The sequence below is a fragment of the Rhinolophus ferrumequinum genome, chromosome 25 (assembly GCF_004115265.2).
Source record: "Rhinolophus ferrumequinum isolate MPI-CBG mRhiFer1 chromosome 25, mRhiFer1_v1.p, whole genome shotgun sequence".
NCBI lineage: Eukaryota > Metazoa > Chordata > Mammalia > Chiroptera > Rhinolophidae > Rhinolophus > Rhinolophus ferrumequinum.
The window spans coordinates 29,295,976-29,320,147 of record NC_046308.1 but is presented as its reverse complement, the minus strand read 5'-3'; the positions used below and the strand labels follow the sequence as shown (position 1 = coordinate 29,320,147).

At 37.7% G+C, this 24,172-nt stretch overlaps 1 protein-coding gene across 4 annotated transcripts in view; it reads left to right on the top strand.

Annotated features, from left to right (window-relative positions):
• Positions 1 to 23,567, top strand: part of ARHGAP32 (Rho GTPase activating protein 32) — a 319,193-nt gene extending 295,626 nt beyond the window's left edge. For all 4 annotated transcript variants that reach the window (XM_033097361.1, XM_033097360.1, XM_033097358.1 and 1 more), the window contains 11 exons: positions 2,805 to 2,907; positions 4,470 to 4,614; positions 5,079 to 5,161; positions 9,477 to 9,584; positions 9,850 to 9,995; positions 10,787 to 10,982; positions 12,528 to 12,673; positions 15,315 to 15,386; positions 17,227 to 18,102; positions 18,778 to 19,736; positions 21,045 to 23,567. In XM_033097361.1, coding sequence (XP_032953252.1) covers positions 2,805 to 2,907; positions 4,470 to 4,614; positions 5,079 to 5,161; positions 9,477 to 9,584; positions 9,850 to 9,995; positions 10,787 to 10,982; positions 12,528 to 12,673; positions 15,315 to 15,386; positions 17,227 to 18,102; positions 18,778 to 19,736; positions 21,045 to 23,324 — 5,114 coding nt within the window. In that variant the 3' untranslated portion in view covers positions 23,325 to 23,567. The remainder of the gene's footprint in view (positions 1 to 2,804; positions 2,908 to 4,469; positions 4,615 to 5,078; positions 5,162 to 9,476; positions 9,585 to 9,849; positions 9,996 to 10,786; positions 10,983 to 12,527; positions 12,674 to 15,314; positions 15,387 to 17,226; positions 18,103 to 18,777; positions 19,737 to 21,044) is intronic.
• The last annotated feature ends 605 nt before the right edge of the window (positions 23,568 to 24,172 follow it).

The following is a 24,172-nucleotide window of genomic DNA, read 5'->3' as shown; positions in this document are numbered from 1 at the left end:
GCCATATTACCAGGGAAAGACCTCGAATTCCTTGTTTTCAAATTTTGCATACTTTTGGGAGCACATAAGCAGGTATGAATCTAATATCACATGGTTGTAAGAATCCCAAAAGCTATCTTTACTTTTTAATGGATGGTAGCGTATTTTTATGAAAATTCTATAATGCATGCTAGGAGAGCCTGATAGTACAGAAATAAAACCCTGTGCTCTTTAGTTATACAAAATAAAACCTTTTGTATACCTAGGAAAGTTAGCATCCTAATTTGATGCATACATGATGAGAGGTGTCTTTTAAGAAAAAAAATTGAAGCTTTGTTTTCCTTTTTTGCTTAAAGAAATTATGTTAATTATCTCAGTAATCTCTAAATATATATATCCTTTGTGATAGAAATTTTCCAGCTCCAAATTTTATTACTATACCTCTAGTTTGTGGGATAGCAGCCTAAGGCACTTGAGATTATCATTGATGGAATAATATTAGAAATAGGACTCAAGCTCATAAAGATATTTTATATTTTGCATATCATTATGACATAGAGATTGCTTATAAAATTAAAGTCAATTCACAGAAGGTATCCAGCAACTCTGCCTGCCCTTCATCTCCACTACATAAACGTATTCCTTTTCTTGTTAGTAAAATTATTGAAAGTGTTTAGATATAGAAAGCAAACAGTTGAAAATAAATACAGTTTCATATGAAAACTAAGATCCCTCTTCTGCTAACTTGGTGAGAAAACTGTCAGGCTTACAGGGTACCTGTAAGTTAATTCACTTTCTAGTTGTGTATATTGTGTCAGGACAGTGCTTCTGGATTTTGAATATACAAAGATGAGCAGAGCATGGATTTTCCCATTAAAAGCTTCACTAAGAAGGGGTAATTTGTTTATTTGTATAAACGAATAAATAATAATTCAAAATGAAATTGTTCTGTGGGCATCTAGGCAGCTACCTCTACTTGGAGATATTCAAAAGCTCTTTTAAGAGTTCATTTGGGTTTTGAATAGTAGCCAAGAGTTTTCTATAAGAAGGTGGTGGTAGAGGGAGACTCCAGACCAAGGAAATTGTACGTGGAAATTGAGGGGCTTAAAAAGTGGCTGGTTTATATGGCAAAAGATGAGACTTCACTTGGTCTAGAATTGAGGAATATGGAAAAAACACAATAAATAAAATAAATGCAAATTGTGAAGGATCTTATATTCTAGGCAGTATATTGCCAGTTAAAAATTGGCTCTGTACTTGGACTACTTGGTTTAGAATCTCATTTCTGTCCTTTGTTTCCTGCTTATCAACTTGAGTAAAAGCTCATCTCTCATAAGACTCCATTTCCTCTCTGTAAAATGGTGATAATGAGAGAACTTTCCCCATAGAATTTCTGTGAGAATTAAATGAGAGTATCCATTATAAAACACGTAGCCTGGCACATATTATATGTTCAATAATATAACTACTTTAAAAAAAATTATTCAAAGCTAAGGAGTTTAAGTTTAAATGTAAGTTATAGGATCTGACAGTTGAAAGGATAGAATGCAGGAAGAGCAAAAAAAGGCAAGAAAACCAAGGAGAAGTCTATTGTAATAATAAAGGATTGATATACAGCAGCTCCTGGAATAACATTTCTTTCAATGTCATTTTGTTGTAACATCGATGAGATGCCACCTTAGGAACCTAACTCTTGTGTGTATCAATCAGCCTATGGTACAGTTGGTTTCATTATACATCCTTTCACTTAAAGATGCAAAACCTATCAACATCCTTAAGTGACAAGTTACTGTATACTATAAATGAAATACATTAGTTAAAAGTATCTTATTAAAATATCTTAATTGTTTCACTCATCACTCTGTATGTTTCATCCCTAGAATAGTAGTTTTTTGCAGATTAAATAATGTTCATCCAAGTGATTCTTTTTGGGATTTCAACTAAACTATCAAAAGAACAGTTACTAAAGACTGTAAATTCATCAATCTGCATTGAAAAACAAAGTTCAAATTTCAGCTATTTAAATTTTTGAATAGCTATAAATTTTTTTATCATATACTTTGAATGTTCTTTTGTAGACTATAGGCCCAGAATAACTGTCCATTTATTTCAGATATTCAGTGAGGTAACCAGAGAGAATACCTTTCTTTTCTTTCTACTTATTGTTAGAGTGCCCTTTATGATGAGCTGGTTAATATTGTAGAAGGTCAGAAATTATAAAGTACAGATAGGCAGGAAATTAAGATTCCATCTACTTGAAATTGCTTTGACCTTTGCATTATGTTGGTGTTCTGTTTATTGGATAAAAATAGAAGTCACATTAACTATGAAAAGGTAAAAGAAACTTTTTAAAAGTAAAAAATTACCGTACTTACAGGCAGTTGTCTTGTTGGGATAAGCATTTACCTTCGCGTATCTATTTGCTATGTATGAAATTCAGCTGGACAGCTGTATTCTTTTTTTTTTTTAATCTGGTATGGTGTTAGGACTAACAGTTCACTTTACTTTTGGAACATGATCTAAATGAGTCTACTGCAGAAGGTCTTAGACTATCCTAATAATGTAGGAACTCTTTCATTTACCTAAATGTAACAAGGTAGAGCCAGTTTTGATTATTCAGGAAGTGGTTTTCTATTTGAGGTGTGAAATTAAGCAAATATGCCTTCATCATTTTTTTTGTAGTAGATTAATCTCCACCCCTTAGAATTTTAATTTACAAATTTTTTTTTTGCTTATGGAAATTTAAGATATTCTCATTTTTTTTGTTGACTTTGTTTCTGCTGGATACTCCCAATTTAATCCATGTCTTTAAAAATTGTCGTTAGTACCCCAGGTTCTTCAAAGCTGTACAGCATTCATTGAAAGATATGGCATTGTGGATGGAATATATCGTCTCTCTGGCGTTGCCTCCAATATCCAGAGACTACGGTAAAACCTTATATGGCATTTTCTTTTTCATTCCTATTGTAATTTATTAAAATGAAATTATTTCAAAATTAAGTCTCTTACATTAATGACCATAATTTTCAGTATGATGGTTTAGAAAAAGTAGGAAATAATATCTATATTGTTCTCTTTATATATTTTTCTAAATGCTGTTTTTTCATTTGTAGTATCAGAAAACCATGTCCCCTTAACCTCTTCAATACTTGTATTTTGTCTTTTTACAGTATTTGAAGATTTTAGCAAATTGAGTTTGACCCCATGACAATAGTGAGATGAAAATTTACATTATAATAGAATTATTATTTAATTTATAATTAAAATTGAGGAGAGGGAAACTTCAGATTTCATTTGACTAGTTCTGTAGTGTATGCTCAGGTGTGCATGTGTTAAATATTTCACATTCTCATTACCTTCTCAGACAAAACAGTGGTATCCTTTACACCAGCAAGAGAAATTTTATTTTTGCTCAGTCTCTTAGATTGAAGTCTATTTTTTTTTTTGATTGGGGAATATTGGGGAACAGTGTGTTTTTCGAGGACCCATCAGCTCCATATCAAATCATTGTTTTCAGTCTAGTTGTGGGGGGCGCAGCTCAGCTCCAAGTCAAGTCATTGTTCAGTGTAGTTGTGGAGGCCGCAGCTCACCGGCCTATGTGGGAATTGAACTGGCGACCTTGGTGTTATGAGCACTGTGGTCTAACCACTGAGCAAACCTGCCGCTCTCTAGTCTATTCTTAATACGTTGTTTTCCTTTATTTTTCACTGTGGTGCATGGAAGTTGACACTCTATAGGGACTTTAATATTCTAATGGACCACAGAGCTCTTCTCTATTTTCAAGAATACACATTTGGAGAATACTTAAATTGATTTTTGTCCTAAAGACAGTTTCAGTCTTTAGTTTCTTGTGCAGCAAATCTCATATTCATATTGTCCACATACACTAATCCTCTAGGTTAATAAGTGGTTTCATGCCTGTAGATTAATATTAATTAACCTCTAGGAAAGTGAGCTTAATTTGTCTTGTATTCTGAGCACAACTTTTCATTCACTCACTTTAATGCTACGGACTTTACCATCTATTAAAATGAGATGTTAGCTGGGAAGTATATACGTGTTTCAGGCCCTTTACAGTAAAGCATTTCTGAACCGTACTTCTTGTATCTAAGGAATTCCTGTGCATACTTGTTCATGGAATACCTGCCACTCATCCCTCGTTCCCAGAATTGCTACAATATTGGCTATGCAAACCATTAGGAATTAGCAGTCCTGTTTTCAGATCTATGTGTTAAGAGCTGCTTATTCATATGCATTTCAGAGATTGTTGTCCATTTTAATATTAAACCTATGCCCTTAATTTCCACATAGACCAGAACGTGCCTGATGATCAGACATCCAAATATAACTTACATGAAATACAATCATTTGAAGAAAACATTAACTCACTGAGATAGAGGTTAACGCTTTGTGCTTTTGCTTTCTGTTTTAAACTCATATACTTGCTTTTCCTTTATAAAATAATTGTGTCTCTCTTTTGTCTTTTTTAGCCATGAATTTGACTCCGAACATGTTCCCGACTTGACAAAAGAACCATATGTTCAAGACATTCATTCCGTGGGCTCCCTCTGTAAGCTCTATTTCCGAGAACTCCCAAACCCTCTGCTCACCTACCAGCTGTATGAGAAATTTTCAGTGAGTACAAGTCACTTTTAAATCAATTCTGTTTGGAGTTTTGTTGTGGTTTTGTGCAAAACGTGTAAAAATTGATTTGATCATATAAGAAATAATTTTATGACTAAAATGATGACTGAAAGGAAACAAAAAATCAAAAAGCATTCTTTGCTAGCTAGTCCATACATAGTCTTTGCTGTTTTCATGTTTTCATTCTTTCAGTTTCTGACTTTGAGCCACTAATCTTATCACCTGTAATCATTGGTTACCATAAAGTTTTTAAAACAATTATCATTTAATAGATTTCCATGTCCATATAATGTGGAAACAGTTTACTTTCTTGATACTATATGGTGTTTCCTCGCCGTTTACATCAAAGAGTAGATAGGGTGAATTATCTCAGTGAAAACTATAAATTGTAAGTAAAGAACTTTCATTTTTACCAACAAAGCCCACTCGTTTATTTTGTATTATGATTGTTACAGGATGCTGTTTCAGCAGCAACAGATGAAGAAAGGCTGATAAAAATTCATGATGTCATCCAACAACTCCCCCCCCCACACTACAGGTAAACCTCATGTTGTAAAATACTAGGCAAAAGTAGATGGCCGTTGATGTGTAAAAGTGCTTTTTGTCTTTGGGTTTCTAACTATTTAAATTTTCTTGGGAATACCAACTATTTAAACTTCCATTTCTCTGTATACTTTTCTTGGTATTCCCAGGGTCTGGCACAGGGCTTGGCACCCAGTAGGCGTTTAATAAATGTTGGATAGGAGGATAGATAACGAATGGTTGACTAAACCTATTTTTTGTGTTTGTTTTTTTGAGAAACAGAAATATTGCTGAAGGTGCTAGGGTGTATGCCCACTACTGTGAATACTTGTGAATTGCTTGAATCCAAAATACAGACACACTGCTGTGTGCCTTGTTTCCTTTTTTCCAGCCCTCTTGTTTTTCAAAAGGTGTTCAAGCCACATAAAACCACAAAACCTAACAGTCGTCTCAGTTCTTCCTCATGAGACTTTCAGATGATGCGTAAACCTGTTTTTTATTTCGGTTTGTTTTAAGTTTTGTTATTGTTTATTGGTTTTGTTGTTGTTGTTGCTACTTTTTAAAACCCAATTTAATTTGTATGTTGCTTTGCACTCTTAGAAATATTTTTGCTTATATCCGAGAAGACTAGAATGAAACTGGTGAGAGAAAGAAAACATAAATTATGGGTTATAGTATGCAAAAAAGTAAAAGATACAATTTTTAAATTTTAGTTATTGATGAAAAATTAAATTCAGTCGATGTTTTAGTACTATAAAAATTAAGTAATTTAGTGCCGATTTTTTTCAAAATCATATTGTTTATGTATATACCGGGGGTACCAAAAAAAAGTATGCACATGACTTGTATTCATCTTTTGTTACCGTATATTGAGTATTACAATTTTAATACAGTTTTTTCCTTTCTTCAAATGTGTATATATATTTTTAGGCACCCTCTGTTTATCAAAAATCTGAGTTAAACTTGGCACTAAATCACTAAAATTTTTAATCAACATTAAAAATTACATATATTTTCAGTCAGCACTATCGCTATAAACACATGATATTCAAGAGCCAGAAGGTAGCTTAGCATTGAGTCATTGTCCTAGTAATGTAGCCCGTGAGGAAATTAAAGAGCTCTTAAGGACCCACGAAGATATATATGACAAAGTCTCTTCTTACTGGTGTTCTCTTAATTCACCGACAAGTGCAGTTCTCTCTGTAAAATGCAATGACTCGTGTTCAAGGCACAGTACGTTTTATTGGCTAGTAGGTTTCTCTGTGGTATCGCTGAACACTTCGACTAATATCATTTGAATTACAAACTTATCTAAAAGCAATTTACAGTACTTCTATAACTGTTCATGCAAGGTTATTTTAATTCATAATTAAGTTAAATGCTGTCAACATGTATAAAGCACAGCTCTTTTAAACAAGGATTTTTGTTTCTTCTATAAAACCTCAGTTGAATTCTTTGTAGGGCTTGATAACGGTGAGCTGCCAAATGAGGGAGAAACAAATACTGTGATTAGCAAAGAACAATTGGAACAAAACCTATAATTATCAATAGTATTCTCATAGGAATATTATGAATATTAAAGGAAAAGTACTTAGAACAAGGCCTGTTAATAAGTGCTATTTATATGAGTTAATTACTATTACTGTCTGTTAATGTATATCCATGTATTTGCTTCATTATGTTTTATCTATACATACACGTACATAAACATAAGTGTGTATCTCACACACACACATACATGTATATCTCCTATATTGATATGTATAGTTTTTCTTCTATTTTATGTTTATCTACTCTAATTACATTTATATTTCCCCTACTATCTTATATATTGTCCTTTATTATATACAGATATTTTATAGATATTTCCCCTACTAATTACATATAGCTCCTTTGATATCTATTTGATCTTTTCTGTTAAACATCACATACTTTACCTGCTATATATTATATATTGTACATACATCCTACTGTGTATTTCATACACACACACACACACACACACACACACACACACACACACTGTATTACCTATTTTATACATAACCCCTCCAAAGCACAAGCTTCTTGAGGTCATGAATTCTGTTTTGTTTGTCACTGTATTCTCATAGAACGCATATAGTAAATGTGCAATAATATGTATTGTATGTACATTTTATGTATTTTGTTCACGACATTTTTATGCCTTGCTGATATATATGTGTATTTATTTATGGTGTGTATACCCTATTATCTGCTGTCTCTCCTAATGTATATTATCTACTATGTATGTCCCCTTGTTTTGTATATATTGATTACTATACACACATCTACGACTCTATGTTATATATAATTCCTTGTCATACATCTCTTGCTATGTAATGTGTTCTCAAACTCTAGCTTCTTCTACATAATTTGTGTATCTCCTACTTTAGATATCTCTTTTGATTCAGACTTTTTAAGATTTTAACATTCACATTTCCTAATTCCTTTATTAAGTGTTCTTGAAAAACATGATTTTTTAAGTGTTCTTTCTTGTGGATGACCCATATGTCATTTAACCTTTCCCCTAATTTACCTATAATCTATTTGTATGATCAGGGGTTTCCCCCCAATTTTAAACATTACCATAAGGACCATCCATTTAAATAAATATTTTAGGGAATCTAGATTATTTTTTAGTATAAAGACCTGACAGTGGAATTTTTAGAAATTAAAAGATACTGAAACTTTCTTCCCAACATACAGCAATTTCCAAATTGTATTCCATGAGGGTTTATGTAATTTGCACTGTGCTGAATATGAAAATGCTCATTTTATGACACTCTGAGTAAAATTCTCCACTAGCTTTTAAAAGCATCTTTATAATTAGATATGTGAATAATAAAATGGTATCTTTGGTGCTCTTAATTTGCATTTCTTATGAAATACATTTCTGAAGCACTTAATCTTTGCCTTCCTTCATCTACCTCGCCCATTCCTAATGAAATTTTACATTGTGTTCTAAACACATTTCTCAAGCTGCGCACCGCTACATTGTCTCCAGGCCAGCCCCACTCCTGTCTGTCTTTCCTTGTTTAACCATATACAAGAGGGACAGAGAATTACTATTTTTACCATACAGAAGCTACAGTAGATTCTGATAAATGAGATATGCTGACCCTGATTTGAATCCCAGCACCGCTTCTCTGTGTAACCTGGGCGAAACCGTAGCTTTCTGTTCCATAAAATGGGGAATGGTACTGTTCTTGTTTGGGCTGTTGTGAGATTTAGATGAGACTCTCTGTAAAAGCATCTTGAACAATGCCTCTAGCTGTCATCTTCATTTTCTTCTCAAATTCATGTTAGGCTCATCTGTATCTTTGAGGCTCATGTGTTGACCACAGTTTAACTAAGAAAGTTAAAAATTCTGTTTCCCATTCATTGTTTTTAATCGTTTAAATTTCTGTACAGTTAGGTAGGGACACTTTGAGAGATGTGGTAGCTGATAGGTAATACCTTTGTATGTTTATCTGATTTAATTTACATTTAAGCTGATCATACTTTATTTCCAAAAATACTTTGGCCTGTTGTTTTATATCTAGCTATACCTCTCTCTCCCCGCCCTCCCTCTCCCTCCTTCCCTTCTGTTCTCCCTCCCTCTCTCCCTACTTCCCTCCTTCCCTCCCTCTACGTGTGTGTTTGTTTAAATAAAACAAACAGGATATATAAGATTAACCAAGATAATTGGGATTTGGAGTAGGTTTTCTATTCTAAAAGCACATTATTTGCTCAAATAATCTCCCCCTTGGTGCCTACTGGAATTTTTCTTTTAACTCTTTTAAGGCTTGGGAAACATTGTTGGTTTCTTATGTAGAAGAAAAGTTTAAATCTTTACCTGTTAGCTTGCCTGCTGCAAGTAGAATAGCATAACTTCATGATATCATTTGTCTAGAAACTGGCTTTTGTGGAGGATTCACTTCACTGGTGTTCTTGAAACTAGATGTCGGGCAGCCAGGAACAAATATTCCTAAAGATTTAAAAAAATTTTTTTTTTTTAACTAAGGAAGGCTACTTTCTCAGAACTAGTCCCGTCAGAAACTTTCATTTCTTGCTGTATCTGCCTTAGACTTTTTTTCTTAGTATTCTGTAGATGTAATTACTATATATAGAATTTCGAACTCATTCTTCTCACAGTTCTGTAGTAATACTAATATTCAGACCTAATAGGCAGCACAAAAAATTGCTGGCATTTGTATGGTTCTTCTTCCATTTTGCCACTGAGAACTTACAAATTCATTAGTGGAGCTTTTAGTGCTCTGTACTGCTACATAATATTTCTTTTTGTTAATATGTTATATTTCATTTTGCAGAACACTGGAGTTCCTAATGAGACACTTGTCTCTTCTAGCTGACTATTGTTCCATCACAAATATGCATGCAAAAAACCTAGCAATTGTTTGGGCTCCAAACCTGCTCAGGTAAGTTGCATTTGACTTATGACTTAAATAGAAGCAGTCATCTTAAATAAAAGTTGAATTCGTCAGTGTTCCTTAAGGACAATTTTTAAAAGTAAAACTGATATGTTGTTTTTATGAGCATCTTTCCAAAACAGGCAATTGGGGCTTAGTCAAGGCATTGTCAAAGTATGCTTTCTTCTTCTGGGTTGTCTGTGATTTACACGTTTAAAAAAAAAATGCCCTTTGAGACTGGAACTCTTTGATGGTCACATTGTTTTCCCCACAGATCAAAACAGATAGAATCTGCCTGTTTTAGTGGAACAGCAGCCTTTATGGAAGTGAGAATTCAGTCAGTGGTTGTTGAATTCATCCTCAACCATGTCGATGTCCTCTTCAGTGGGAAAATCAGTGCGGTCATCCAGGAAGGTGCAGGTATGGCTCCCACGGATTTTGTTCACTGCTCGGAACATGCATCAGAACTTCTACAGGAATGGAAAACTGCATTTTGTATCTCAGTTTAATAAATCTGTCTTTGGTAGAAAGCAACTAATTTATGTCTGTTTCCCAAAATGCACAATTTAACAGTTATTTTATGTATACTTAGTGAATACTGCGTAGTAGAACTTTTATGATCAAAGTTCATGACATATTAAGAGCAGCAGCAGAAGATTATGGAGCAGCAGCAGAAAGATTCCTTCCAAAAATAAAAATATCTGAATGATGCTGGGCAAGGTCTTAAGAAAGGAAAATAGTTAAATTATGTAAGAATTCTAAATATATACAAGAGAGTGCCCAAAAAATGTATATGCATTTTAAGAAAGGGAAAAAAAAACTATTGTAATACTCAATATATACCCATTAAAAAAGATGAATACTAGTCACGTTTAACTTCTGCAATTACAAGAGGTGCTCAAAGTTGTTACAATCAGCATAATTTTAATACAGTTTTTTTTCCTTTCTTAAAATGTGTATACATTTTTTTGGCACCCTCTATATATGTGTGTGTGTGTGTGTCACTGTTAACAAATAACTTGGCGTGTCACCTTCTATTCCTCACTTAGTATAAAGCTCTGTTATTTTTGCCATTTAAAAAACATAATGAAGAAAATTTAAAACAACACAGATAGACAGATAAATAGATTGAGATACACACACACATATTTATACTTTTTCCTCATGAAGAAAATTTTGATTCTCTTCATTGTTTTTCTTTGTTTCCAAAGCTTCTCTATCAAGACCCAAATCTCTGCTGGTTTCCTCTCCATCTGCCAAGCTGCTGACATTGGAGGAAGCCCAGGCACGAACACAAGCTCAGGTCAATTCTCCAATTGTGACTGAAAATAAATATATTGAAGTAGGAGAAGGACCAGCTGCACTTCAGGGAAAATTTCATACCATAATTGAGTTCCCACTTGAAAGGTAAAATTCATTAAATCCTCATAAATGTGATTGCATGGCTATGTATGCTTTTATTTCACTTTTACTTTGATATTTTAGTTACTATATTGATTCTGGGCCAGTCCCAGAAAAACCCATTCATTTGACTGTGGATGATACTTCACAGGGAATGATAAAACGATTCTTGAAAAGCATTACAACATCATGTCATTTTAAAGAACAAGAAAAGTCAATTGTACAGGGAAAATTGTTAGGAAAAATAATACACTTCCTCTATATAGGGTGTGGTTTTTCTCTCTGAGATACATTGTTTAGAAATTTGTTCAGAAATAAACTGTTGGAGCATCGTATTCAGAAGGTAATAAATGGATAATGACTTATTTGACATTCGTACCACATTAAGTTTAGAATAGACCAGTGCTTCTCACAGTGTGCTCCCAACTAACATAACCTGGAAGTCACCAGAAATGCTAATTCTCAGACTCTGCCCCAGAGCCACTGAATCAGAAACTCTGGGGGTGGGGTCCAGCAATCAATCAGTCTTTTCTCCAGCCTTCCAGGTGATTCTGACACATGCCAGAGTTTGAGAACCACTGCAGTTTATTCTCTTAGTGTCCCTTCCAGCTCTGAAATTTTCTGTCTCTAAAGAAATGATAACATGGTTTCTGTATCTTCTTTATTAAGATATGGTAGGAAGGCTAATGTATGTAAGTTAATTTTGGTGTCTCCGTTACTCCTTTGGCTATTATACATGAATGTCAGGATTTCAATTCCCTGGATTGGGTAGTATTAATAAAACTTGAGAATTTATTCTTTACATATTTTAGTATACCTCTCTAACTTCCTTTCACTTCCCATGACTAAAATGTCTTGACAACAAAAAGTCAGAACACGCTTTTACTTTGTCATTCTGAGTTCGTCTTCAGCTACTTGAATTTATATTTAGGTCCATAATTGTCTCAAAATCTCTTTACAGAGTAGTAATCAAGAGAGTAGATACTGTGATATATATGGACCTGGTTTCCAATCCTGACTCCCATTATTTACTAGTTTTATAACATTAAGAATTTAATTAAACTTCATAGTGTCATAATTTCCTCAGCTGTAAACTATGTAAATAAAGTAGTTAGCACAGTACCTGGCATTCAGTATATATTAGTTATTATTTTTAAAACTTGTCTTCATTTTGGGCTTAATTCTCTTTACTCACATGTAAAAGCATTTCCTTTAACTTTTATTTTTGGAGTTTTAATATTTCCTATTCCTAAATATGTTTTATTCTCGCTTATGTCTCAGATTGTGAGGTTAAATTTAAATATGAAAATCTGTATAAAAATTGTTTTTGTGAAACTAGTTACTAATATTGAAATCCATACGTTTAATTTCCGTTTCGTGCTTTATCTATACAGTTGAGCTGCACTGTGTAGAGTATGCTATATGAATGGTGGATATGTATTATTTCAGCTGTGCCTCTCCAGGCTGTTTGGTTCTTTCCATCATTTGTTCATTTTCTATAAGTAAAGATAGCCCCTTCGATATCTTACTACAGATTATTTTCTCTCATAGAAGGAGACCTCAAAATAAAATGAAAAAATCTCCCGTGGGCAGCTGGCGTTCCTTTTTCAACTTGGGGAAATCATCATCTGTTTCTAAACGAAAGTTGCAGCGTAATGAGAGTGAGCCTTCCGAGATGAAAGCCATGGCTCTGAAAGGTTAGTACATTCACACCTTCCCTGTGTGCTGCTGCTGCAAGATCAGTTTGCACGGTAGGTTCACACTTTCCATGCTGTCGTGACAGCTCTCCTCTTACTCTGGATACAGACTCAATGTACTGTTATAATGTCCTTCAATATGCTATGTCCACAGTTGTCCCCAAATACATAAATTATATGTAAATATGTAGAATACCTACTTTCTTAGTGGAACGATATAGATTATATATTTTATGAACGTGTTTTAAAATTCATAACATATTTGTAGCATCATTTGTATATTGTTGGTAATAAATACTTATGTAGTGTTTAAATTTATTAATATTGATCTATATTTTTACAGATATAAAAAATGACAAAACCATGTTTCAATATTCCTTTCAAGTTTTTAACTTTTATAACCAAAGAAGTTATCTTTTCCCTAGATGACTCATTAATGAGAGTATCTTATTGGGTCAAATGAATCTGTTACTGTTGTTGAAAATACTACTCTTAAAAATAGTTTAAAACCCATGTTCTACTGATATTAACAGCTTCTAAATCTAGAAAGGATAGCAGTGTTTTCTTCTTAGTAATATTGTAAATACAATGTTAAGTTCATTGAATTCCTCATTCATTCAATTTGCAATCATGTATACTAAGCATGTGCTAGATACCATGTTTCCCCGAAAATAAGACTTAGCCGGACAATCAGCTCTAATGCGTCTTTTGGAGCAAAAATTAATATAAGACCCGGTCTTATAATAAAATAAGACCGGGTCTTATAACATAACATAACATAACATAACATAACATAACATAACATAACATAATAATTATAATAGAATATATAATATATGTAATACCACGTCTTATATTAATTTTTGTTCCAAAAGATGCGTTAGAGCTGATTGTCTGACCAGTTCTTCCTTCTGGAGAAACACGGTATTTTGGTAGCAGCCTCTGCAGGTAGAAAGAAATTTAAGACACTACCCTGCCATCAGAATCTTACTTGGAAAGTCATATGTGTAAGGAAATTAATTTCATGCAGAATCATAGCTATTGAAATAGAGGTTTGCGTGAGATAGTTATGGTAGGAATTATTAGTTCATGTGGGGAGAGGAGCTGGTAGTCAGAAAATAATAACCTTTGACTTGGGTTTCATTCAGGATTCCCAGTTCAGGAAACAGGAGCAAAGTGTATGTTCGTGTGTGAAACAGGGAACTCTAAAGAACTTGGCTGGGTAGTATGGTACAAGAAGAGGTTCAGATCATTAGGGAGCGCTTGTATGCTTGCCAAAGAGTTTTGGTTTTTGTCTTGCATTCCTTGGGAACTATTGAATGGCTTCAGTATGATTAGGTTTGGGTCTAAGAAAAATGACTTCGACAACAGTGTAAGGAGTATATGGAAAGAGAATAAGACTGAAGGCTGGACGGACACTAATAGGAGACAGTCACTGTCATTCAGGCAAGAAACAGTGAGTGTCTGGAATAAGCAATGGGAGTGGGAAATAGTTTTGAGAGATATTTAGAATCTACAGTGCTGCATGAGCAAATGATTGTGAAAGATGAGAAAAAAGGAGGAGCGAAGTTAATTTTCAGGTTTTGATTAAATAACGAAGAAAAATACTGTGTTTACGTTGGACATAGTGAGTTGGAGACGCCCAAGAGATGATGAGTAGTATGAGTCTGGAATTTAATAAAGGTGTTTAATATAACTACAAATACAGACTGAAATCATCAGCAACAGCTAAGAGTGAAAATCCTAGAGATAGATTTTGGCCCAAGGAGAGTCTGTTGAGTAAGAGAAGCAGATTGGGCTGAATCCTCAAGAAAAGCAGTGTTTAAAGGACTGGAAAAGGCACTGTTGTCATGACAGGAGAGTGAGAAGAAATGGTTGGAAAGGCAGCCAAGGAACAAAAGAGACGAGTGCTTATCACTAGAAATGATGGAGGAGGGGCTTGGGAAGAAAGTGTCGGCAGTGTTGAACGCTGCCCAGAGGTGAAAGAGAATGAAGATATTTAACACGTCAGATTCAATATGTATAATTAAAGTACATATGTTGGTTTCTTAGGGCTGCCATAGCAAGTTGCCACAAATTGGGTGGCTTAAAACAACAGAAATTTATTTCCTCACAGTTTTGGAGGCTAAAACTCTGAAATCCAGTTATCAGCAAAACCATGTTCCCTCTTAAGGATCCAGGGAAGAACCCTCCTTTGCCTCTTCCAGTGTCTGGTGTCACTGGAGTTCCTTGGCTTGTGGTGGGATCACTCCAATCTCTGCCTCAGTCTTCACATAGCGTTCTACTATGTCTCTCTGTGTCCTATCCTCTTAAAGGGACACCAGTCATTGGATTCAAGGGCTCATCTTAAATCCAGCATGACATCATACTGGTCTTTAGGAAATATAAAAGGAAGATGTTTTTAAATTCATCTCTATTCTCAAGTTCCTAGTCCATTGGAAAAGAGATTTTTTTCACATAGGAAACCATTTGAGAACAATATAACACATTATATAATATGATGCTAAATTGAATATGATTGTCAAAATGTACAGCTAATCACTTTTGGAAGTTTAAATATGTGTAGAGAAAAACACTGCTTCTTTTCACTACATGTGTAACAATGAATAAAACTTCATACTATTTGGTTTTGATTCTTAAGGTGGCAGGGCAGAAGGAACCCTCCGTTCAGCTAAAAGTGAAGAGTCTCTTACTTCTCTCCATGCAGTTGATGGTAAGATTAAAAGCATTAATTGTTTTATTCTATAATTATTTAATAAAAGAACACAACAATTGAGAATGTTTTATAAATATATGCTTAATAGGCTGTAAACCATCATTTCTTAAGAATTCTAGTATCTGTTTAGTATTGTCCATTAATGTTTTAATATGGTACCAGTTTTAAATTTCTTCACTTTTAACATGATTGCTATTTAATTGGCGTAAGAAGAGGAGAAATGTTAACCATTTATGTTTATTAGTGCACAAGAGAAAATTGTATTATTAGTATTTCTTTCTTTAGATTTCACAATGAGAGCACAATGTTGCAAAGCATAAAATTAAGCAGTTTTGATATTCAGACCAGTAGCCTTGTCCTGAAAATGGCTTAACCTGATGTTAAATTTCATAGATCAGATTAATTACAGGCCATCCTCATTATCTGAGGATAGTTAGTATCAGGACAAGACAACTTAAAGTGAGTCTGCTTAAATTGGGGACCAAAATTTTATGCTAAATAGTGCAAAACGGTTTGACTGTAATTTGAAAAACAAAAATTAAAAAATTACAAATACAAGTTTGCTTTACCTTCTATGTAGTAAAATTCAGGTTATAGTTCTAATGGTGTACTAACTTTTAGAATGAACAAAGGATTACTTCAATGTTGACTTGGAAGGAAATAATACTTTTTGACAAACCCATGTAATAGCAAATAGGACATCCTTTACATCATGTTTGGCTTGTGCAGCAGGATGTAACGAAGGCCCTTTTTACAAAAATAATCAAGAGCTACATTGACTTCCCAAGGGCTTTTCTTAATCTGTTGATGTTCAAATCATGCTCTTTTGAAGAATCCTGGGATGTCATCATCCTGGTCAACTTTCTCATCTTCACTTAGTAATTCCTCTAACTGCCACATCCTTCCTCATTGAACAGTAGCTGTGCTTGTGATTGAAGAAATTCTTGCATATCACTTTAGTTGGGTGTTTAACACCTTAAGGATTTTCCAGGATTTTCCATTTGACAGCAGTTAAGAGAATGCTTCATGAAACAATGCAGTGGCTGGGTAGATGCTAGTATTGGGCAGAAAATAATATTTGAGTGCAGATTAATTTTACAAGAGGCCAATGCATTAGTTAAGATAGTTTCTGCCTCTTTATAGTACATTTTCATGGGCAAGTCTAATAATTGTAATCAAATGTTGAGATAGAGTACTTTTACCAGTTGGATGTTTAGCAATGTCATAAAATTATGTAATACCCACTTTTGAGGACTCTACCTGAGAAACTTAAAGCCTATTGTTAAGGAAAAATATGAAATAATTTTTGTTAAGTGTCTGAAAGGAATCTTTTACTAAACATATGTCAATTCTTTATGGGATTATAGAGATTTTTTTAAATCGAGAATTTTTTTTTTTTTTAGAAATTTGGATGTTATGAGGAGTTTTTTCCTACCAAAAAAAACCAAAAAGCTTTTGCTGCTGTATATCCAAAGTACTATTTAAAGTGATTAATTCTACCTCACAAGTCATGCATGGGGTCAGTGATAAAATAAGACAAAAAGAAACAAAAAACTTGCCTAAAGTCACAGTAAGAGTCAGTTTTGGACTAGTAATAGAACCTAGGAGTTCTGAGTCCTTTTTCCCATTGAAACCATCAACTGCTGCATTCTCCCTATGATTTTGTTAAATGTGTTTGTTACTTAGCATTTGGTGTGGGAGTTCTATCTGGGTGCCCCAAAACAGTTACCTGAGAGAAAATGAGAAGTAACATTTTCTTACCCCATATGTACTAAGTAGGTGATTTGTGGTATTGTGATCTTACGACATTCATACTTAATATTGTCCATTTCACCAGGTGATTCCAAGCTATTCCGACCCAGAAGACCGAGATCTAGCAGTGATGCACTGAGTGCCTCTTTTAATGGAGAAATGCTGGGGAACCGTTGCAATTCCTATGATAATCTGCCCCATGACAATGAAAGTGAGGAGGAAGTGGGGCTCCTCCATATTCCAGCTCTGGTGTCTCCTCATTCAGCTGAGGATGTTGATTTGAGCCCACCAGACATTGGAGTAGCCAGCCTGGATTTTGATCCTATGTCATTTCAATGCAGTCCTCCGAAGGCCGAATCGGAATGTCTGGAGAGCGGTGCTTCCTTTTTAGATTCATTAGGATACTCCAAGGATAAACCAAGTACCACTAAAAAGGATACGGAAGCGGGTGGTAGCCAGTCTCAGACGCCAGGAAGCACTACAAGTTCTGAACCTGTCTCTCCTCTTCAGGAGAAACTGAGTCCATTCTTTACCCTGGACCTGAGTCCAAGTGAGGAGAAATCATCTAAGCCAACATTCACTGAAAAGGTTGTCTATGCTTTCTCTCCAAAGATTGGACGGAAATTAAGTAAATCACCTTCTATGAACATATCTGAGCCAATTTCAGTGACCCTTCCTACTCGGGTGTCAGAAGTCATTGGTACAGCCCCAACTCCAGCAGCCCAGACTGCATCTTCTCCAACCTGGAACAGAAGTATTGACGAAAGTGCTGTTGTAAATAGATCCCCCACCCAGGTAGGAAAGATGAAAACAAATGAGAGAGAGGACCAAGAAGGATGTGAGTCTGAAGCCCAGCCCCTGGAGCAGGTGGCTGCAGCACAAGTAGAGTCTCCAGGGAAGGAGGAGCAGTCCGTCCCAAGCAGTCAAAGTAAGGCTGTGCCTTCTGGACAGACTCAGACAGGTACCATTTGTTTTCCTCCATTCTTTCTTTAAGCTAAGAGGGATCTGCAATCCTGTGTGCCATCTGTGCCTTTTAAAAGAGAAATTCACTCCACAGCTAGCCTTTAATCAAAGAGAATGTGTTTCTTGGTGGTGCCAATGGCTCAAAGCCCTAAATTAAAATCAATCAAACAAAATCCCCCGAAGGGCCGATTGTCCTGCTTCCAAGCTCCATAAAGTCCCCTGTCTCTTTGGACAGTCAGAATTCGTGGATAATTCTTACACAGCTTCGTAGCTCTTGATTCTGTTTTCTCTTCTAATAAAGTATCTGTATTATAGCCTTACAAGTTAACCAGCCAGCCTGCACCATCAAATGTAAAAACTATTCTTAACCATCTGCAAGCACTTGAAGCTTGTTTTCTAAGCAATCTTTTCTGAGCCAGATGAGGGACCTGCTTTTCCCCCATCTCTAGCAATTGAAGAGGAGATTGCAATCTTTAAACACTGTTTTAGTTTTCCTTCTGAACCAGATGTGTTCTCTACAGCATTTGCATGTGGGATGGAAGATCATGGATTGCCGTTTTGAAATATGGAAGGCACCTATTTTTTAGTGATCAAATGGGGAGTGTTTGGCTTTCCGTACAGGATAACACAAGCTACCTTTTCACTCTCATTTTTTTTCCCGATTTCCCACCAGGAGCAGTTACCCATGACCCCCCTCAGGATTCCGTTCCTGTCAGTTCAGTCTCACTTATCCCACCACCACCGCCTCCGAAAAATGTTGCCCGCCTGTTGGCACTGGCCTTAGCTGAGTCTGCACAGCAAGCCTCAACTCAGTCATTGAAGAGACCAGGGACTTCCCAGGCTGCTTATACAAATTACGGAGACGTAGCAGTGGCTGCAACTGAAGATAAGCTGCCTGGTTCTTACTCTCATGTTACTCTAGATAAAGCCTGTTTCCCAACCGATAGGCCTGCAGAGCAGTTCCCCCTTCAGAGCAGTGCATCTGGGGACTGTGACCAGCCTATACCAGCCACGGCAGCTGTTGGGGATCATACCCATTCCAATGCCACTGAGTCTGGGGAGCAGCTCCACCAGACAGACTTCCTAGGGAATCAGCCCCATCAAACCTATTTATCTGGGGACCCAGAAAAGGCCAGAATCACTTCAGTTCCCTTAACAGACTCTAAGTCTGCTGATCACATAAGTTTCCCTGAAGACCAGTCTGGGAAGACCAGTGTGCTGACTGTCTCCTTTGCGGATCAGGACCAGTCTCAACTTCATTTCTACAGTGGCGATCAGCCTCCTCCTTTTCTTGGTGCAAGTGTGGATAAGCCCCATCACCCCTCAGAACTTGCCGACAAATCTCCTACACCTTCTAATTTGCCTAGGGACAAAGTCTATCCTCCTTCTGGGTCCCCTGAAGAGAATACCAGCATAGCCACCATGGCTTATGTGACGACTGCTCCAGCAACAACAGAAATGAGCACCAGGGAAGCCAATTGGGATGTGGTTGAACAACCCACTGCAGCTGACTTTGCTGCCACCACCCTTCAGCGTCCTCATAGAACTAATCGTCCTCTTCCCCCACCTCCTTCCCAGAGATCAGCAGAGCAGTTGCCAGTCACCAGTGTAGGATTAAATAATTCCCACAAGGTAAGACGGGGGGGACATCAGTGAGGTGAAATACACTTTTTCCAAAGGTATGTCTCTTTTCATCAGGGTTATTATCTTTCAGTCCTCTGGCGGGTTTCCATGAAACATCCTATTTGAGGTTAGAATATGCCTTTACCTGGATGCTGGTTTTTCTCTAAGAAAGGAATAGTTACACAATGACTATGGTTTATCTATACCTGCCATCTGCCTAGAGCACCTAGGTAGTTTCTTCATAGCAATACCAAGAGATCAGGATCAAATGAGTCATACTGGGCTTTAGGTGTCAGGGTTGCATGATTTTATTTTTTTCCCATCTCCATCACTGACTCATTGTGACTTTGGGCAAGTCATTTAACCACCGTCTGCCAGTTACTCACATCTACATAATGGAAGTGCTTTAATCTCAAGACATTTCTAAGACTTTCGGCCTTGCAGACTTCAGACGTGTGAGGTCACAGTGTCTTAGGACTTTTTGTTATTTTCTCAATGCTAACCAGGTTGTTCTGTAGTCAAGCACCTGTTTGGGTGAGAGAATATTGTATGCAGAACTGTTTCTTCCTAATTTTCTCATATTTTAAAAAAAGTGCCCTAGGTTTTTTGCGGTCGCTTTGAACTAAAAGTACTTCAATATTTAGCCTTTAGTGGAGGACGCTATTTCCAGCAGCTGCTTCTCAAGGACGCCATTTTTGCAGGCTTGCTCTGTGGATCATGTGTGGTCTCTGCTTCCGCAGAAGGGGGTGGGCAGTGGGGGAATAGAAGGCAGGGAAGACAGGAACTGAATGAGTCGAATGCCACCTTAGACAAGTCCTTTTATTGTCCTCTAAATTTGGGACCTCACAATGGCTTACTGTGTGCAACTGTGAGTCACCTCAAAAATCTCTCCAGATAGAATCAACTCTCTTTGTTTAACAGAATGTTCTTGGTTTTGAGCCTGAGCTAGACAGATAGACTGCGTATATATTTTTAAGCTTGACTGTTATTTGACTAAACCTCTGTTTTGGTCTGTACAGTAAGATAATGTCATAGGCAATTTAAATGTCATCTCACATTTAAAACCTGTCATAAATTAGAGCAGTTCTCCAAAGATGGTAATGGCTGTTACACCAGATAGCAACATAGGCCATTTCCTGGCCGTGGCGACAGGTTGGCCTACTGTCCTGTCCAAGGTGACTGCATGGCTTAGGAACTTTCAGGCTGCTACCCAAATAGCCTCAACTTGTGGCTTACAAATTTAACAGTGTTTGGTTCCATAGAGGAGAGCATAGAAAATAAACTCATAATTTTATCATCTTTCCTATCTTTCAATAGGTTCCAGGAGTAGTTCCAATTCCAGAGAGGCCACCTGAACCCAGAGCCGTGGATGACCTTGCTCCTGTTCTTGTGAGTGACGGCAGTGCAGCTGCTCCGTGTCCCATTTCTGCTCCTGCTCTCCAGCCAGGCCTCCCTGAAAAGGTGCGGGAAGGTGCCAGGGCCCCACCGCTGCACCTGCGTGCTGAGTCTGTCCCTGTGCACACTTCTTGTGGCTTTACTGTGCCAGTTCCCCCCACCAGGACAATGGAGAGTAAAGTGGCTGCCACCATACACTCCAACATTGCAGACGCAACCAGTAGTTCCGGTTATCATCCCTTTGTCACTGCTTCCTCAGCCTCTGTGGATGATATTTTGCCTTTACCACTTCCCGTCCCACAACCTAAGCATGCATCTCAGAAAACTACTTATTCCACGTTTGCTAGGCCTGATGTCACCACTGAGCCCTTTGGTCCAGAAAACTGTTTGCATTTCAGTATGACTCCAAACTGCCAGTACCGTCCCCAGAGTGTACCTCCACATCACAATCAGTTGGAACAACACCAGGTGTATGGTTCCAGATCAGAGCCACCAGCCTCCATGGGTCCTCGTTACAACACATACATGGCCCCAGGAAGAAGTGCATCTGGACATCACTCCAAGCCATGCAGCCGCGTTGAGTATGTCTCTTCTTTGAGCTCATCTATCAGGAGTGGTTGTTACCCTGACGATATTCCACCATACCCTACCATCCGGAGAGTACAGTCTCTCCATGCTCCTCCACCTGCCATGATTCGCTCTGTTCCCATTTCACGGACAGAAGTTCCCCCAGACGATGAGCCAGCCTACTGTTCAAGACCCCTGTATCAGTATAAGCCATATCAGTCCTCCCAGGCCCGCTCAGATTATCATGTCACTCAGCTTCAGCCTTACTTTGAGAATGGTCGCGTCCACTACCGTTATAGCCCATATTCCAGTTCTTCTAGTTCCTATTTCAGTCCCGACGGAGCCCTGTGTGACATGGATACTTACAGCACCGTGCAGTTGAGACCACTTCACCGGCTGCCCAATCGCGATTTTGCTTTCTACAATCCTCGGCTGCAAGGAAAGAACTTGTACAGTTACGCTGGCTTGCCTCCACGTCCCCGGGCCACCGTGACTGGCTACTTTTCTGGCAATGACCATAATGTAGTAAACATGCCTCCAGCTGCAGATGTGAAGCACACTTACACCTCATGGGATTTTGAGGACATGGAAAAATACCGTATGCAGTCCATCCGGAGAGAGAGCCGGGCTCGGCAGAAGGTGAAAGGGCCTGTTATGTCCCAGTATGATAACATGACCCCAGCAGTGCAGGATGACTTGGGTGGGATCTATGTCATCCATCTACGCAGCAAATCAGATCCTGGGAAAACTGGACTTCTCTCAGTGGCAGAGGGAAAGGAGGGGCGGCACCCAACCAAGGCCATCAGTCCCGAGGGAGATGATCGCTTCTATAGGAAGCATCCAGAGCCAGAGTTTGATAGAGCCCACCACCACGGAGGACATGGCAATGGACAGTCAGAGAAACCGTCCCTCCCGCAAAAACAGAGCAGTCTCAGGAACAGGAAGCTTCATGACATGGGTTGTAGTCTCCCTGAGCACAGGGCACATCAGGAAGCAAGCCATAGGCAACTGTGTGAATCCAAAAATGGGCCACCTTACCCCCAGGGAGCTGGCCAGTTAGATTATGGGTCCAAAGGGATTCCAGACGCTTCTGAGCCTGTCAGCTACCATAACTCTGGAGGGAAGTATATTACACCAGGGCAGGAGTCTTTAAGACTGAACCACAAAGAGGTGAGGCTCTCCAAAGATCTGGAGAGGCCTCGGGTTAGGCAGCCTCCTGCCCCAGACAAACACTCCAGAGACTGCTACAAGGAGGAGGAACACCTCAGTCAGCCCATAATCCCACCCCCTAAACCGGAGAGGAGTCATAGCCTGAAGCTCCATCACACCCAGAACGTGGAGAGGGACCCCGCTGTGCTGTTCCAGTACCAAGCACACGGCAAGCGCCAGAGCAGCATGACTGCTGTGTCCCAGTACGACAACCTGGAGGGCTACCACTCCCCGCCCCAGCCCCCACCCCAGCCCCAGCCCCAGCCCCAGCGAGGAGGCTTTGGAGGAGGAGCAGTGGGCGCGTATGTTCCCTCTGGCTTTCCCCACCCACAAAACAGGACATACGCCACAGCTTTGGGTCAGGGGGCCTTCCTGCCCACAGAATTATCCTTGCAGCATCCGGAAACACAGATCCATGCGGAATGAGCCCTGGGAGCAATAGAGTTGAAGCAGCCTCTGCTGGACAGTGGACTGTTCTATTTTTTTCAGTAACCAAAAAGATTTAAAGAAAAGAAAAAAAAAAAAAGCTACAAATCCCCCGACCACATTAAAAAATATAAGAAGAAGAATAAATCACCATCTTTTTTCCTTCCTGTTTCATTACCACCTCTTCCTTCTATATAGACAGTCACTTTTGTCATTAAAAGAGATCTGAATGATTGTAAAGCACTGTTGAAAACCTAGTAAAGAAATTTGTCACAGAGCATACTTGCCATATAGAGCTAATTTGTAAGAGCCTGAGGACTGCCTTTACCTGAACTTGAATTTGACTTTGTCCTTCTTAGTATTAGCTGTATAGTGCAGAACAGTTTACATCTGTCTATTTCCTAGGAGGCTTTTGCATTTTCTGTTGCATTCCTACTGACTTTATCAGTAGCCATAACGCTTGCCCAGAGTGACACTCCATTTTTCTCACATCATTCTCCCTGTCTTAGCGGGGTCTTTTGTGTTAAATTAGAACCGAGAAAAACTTCTCCATGATCATTCAGATAAGTCTTAATAGACATTTAGCAAATTATAACTAAAAAATAGAGGAATTACGACTAAGCATTTCGTAAAGAGTTGTACAATGTCAGACCATTTAGACCCACGCTGTACCATGTTTTTCACCTTCTTATTTTTCATAGCTGTTTCTCACGGTTCAGTAAACAGGCTCCTCTCACTGTGGAAGGGATTGTTAACAGAGTTACAGGCATTTCTCAGGTGGAAGTCGGTGAACACTGTTAGCACCAGAAAACTAGGTCAATGCTTTGAACGTGTTGCCTGCCTTCTGT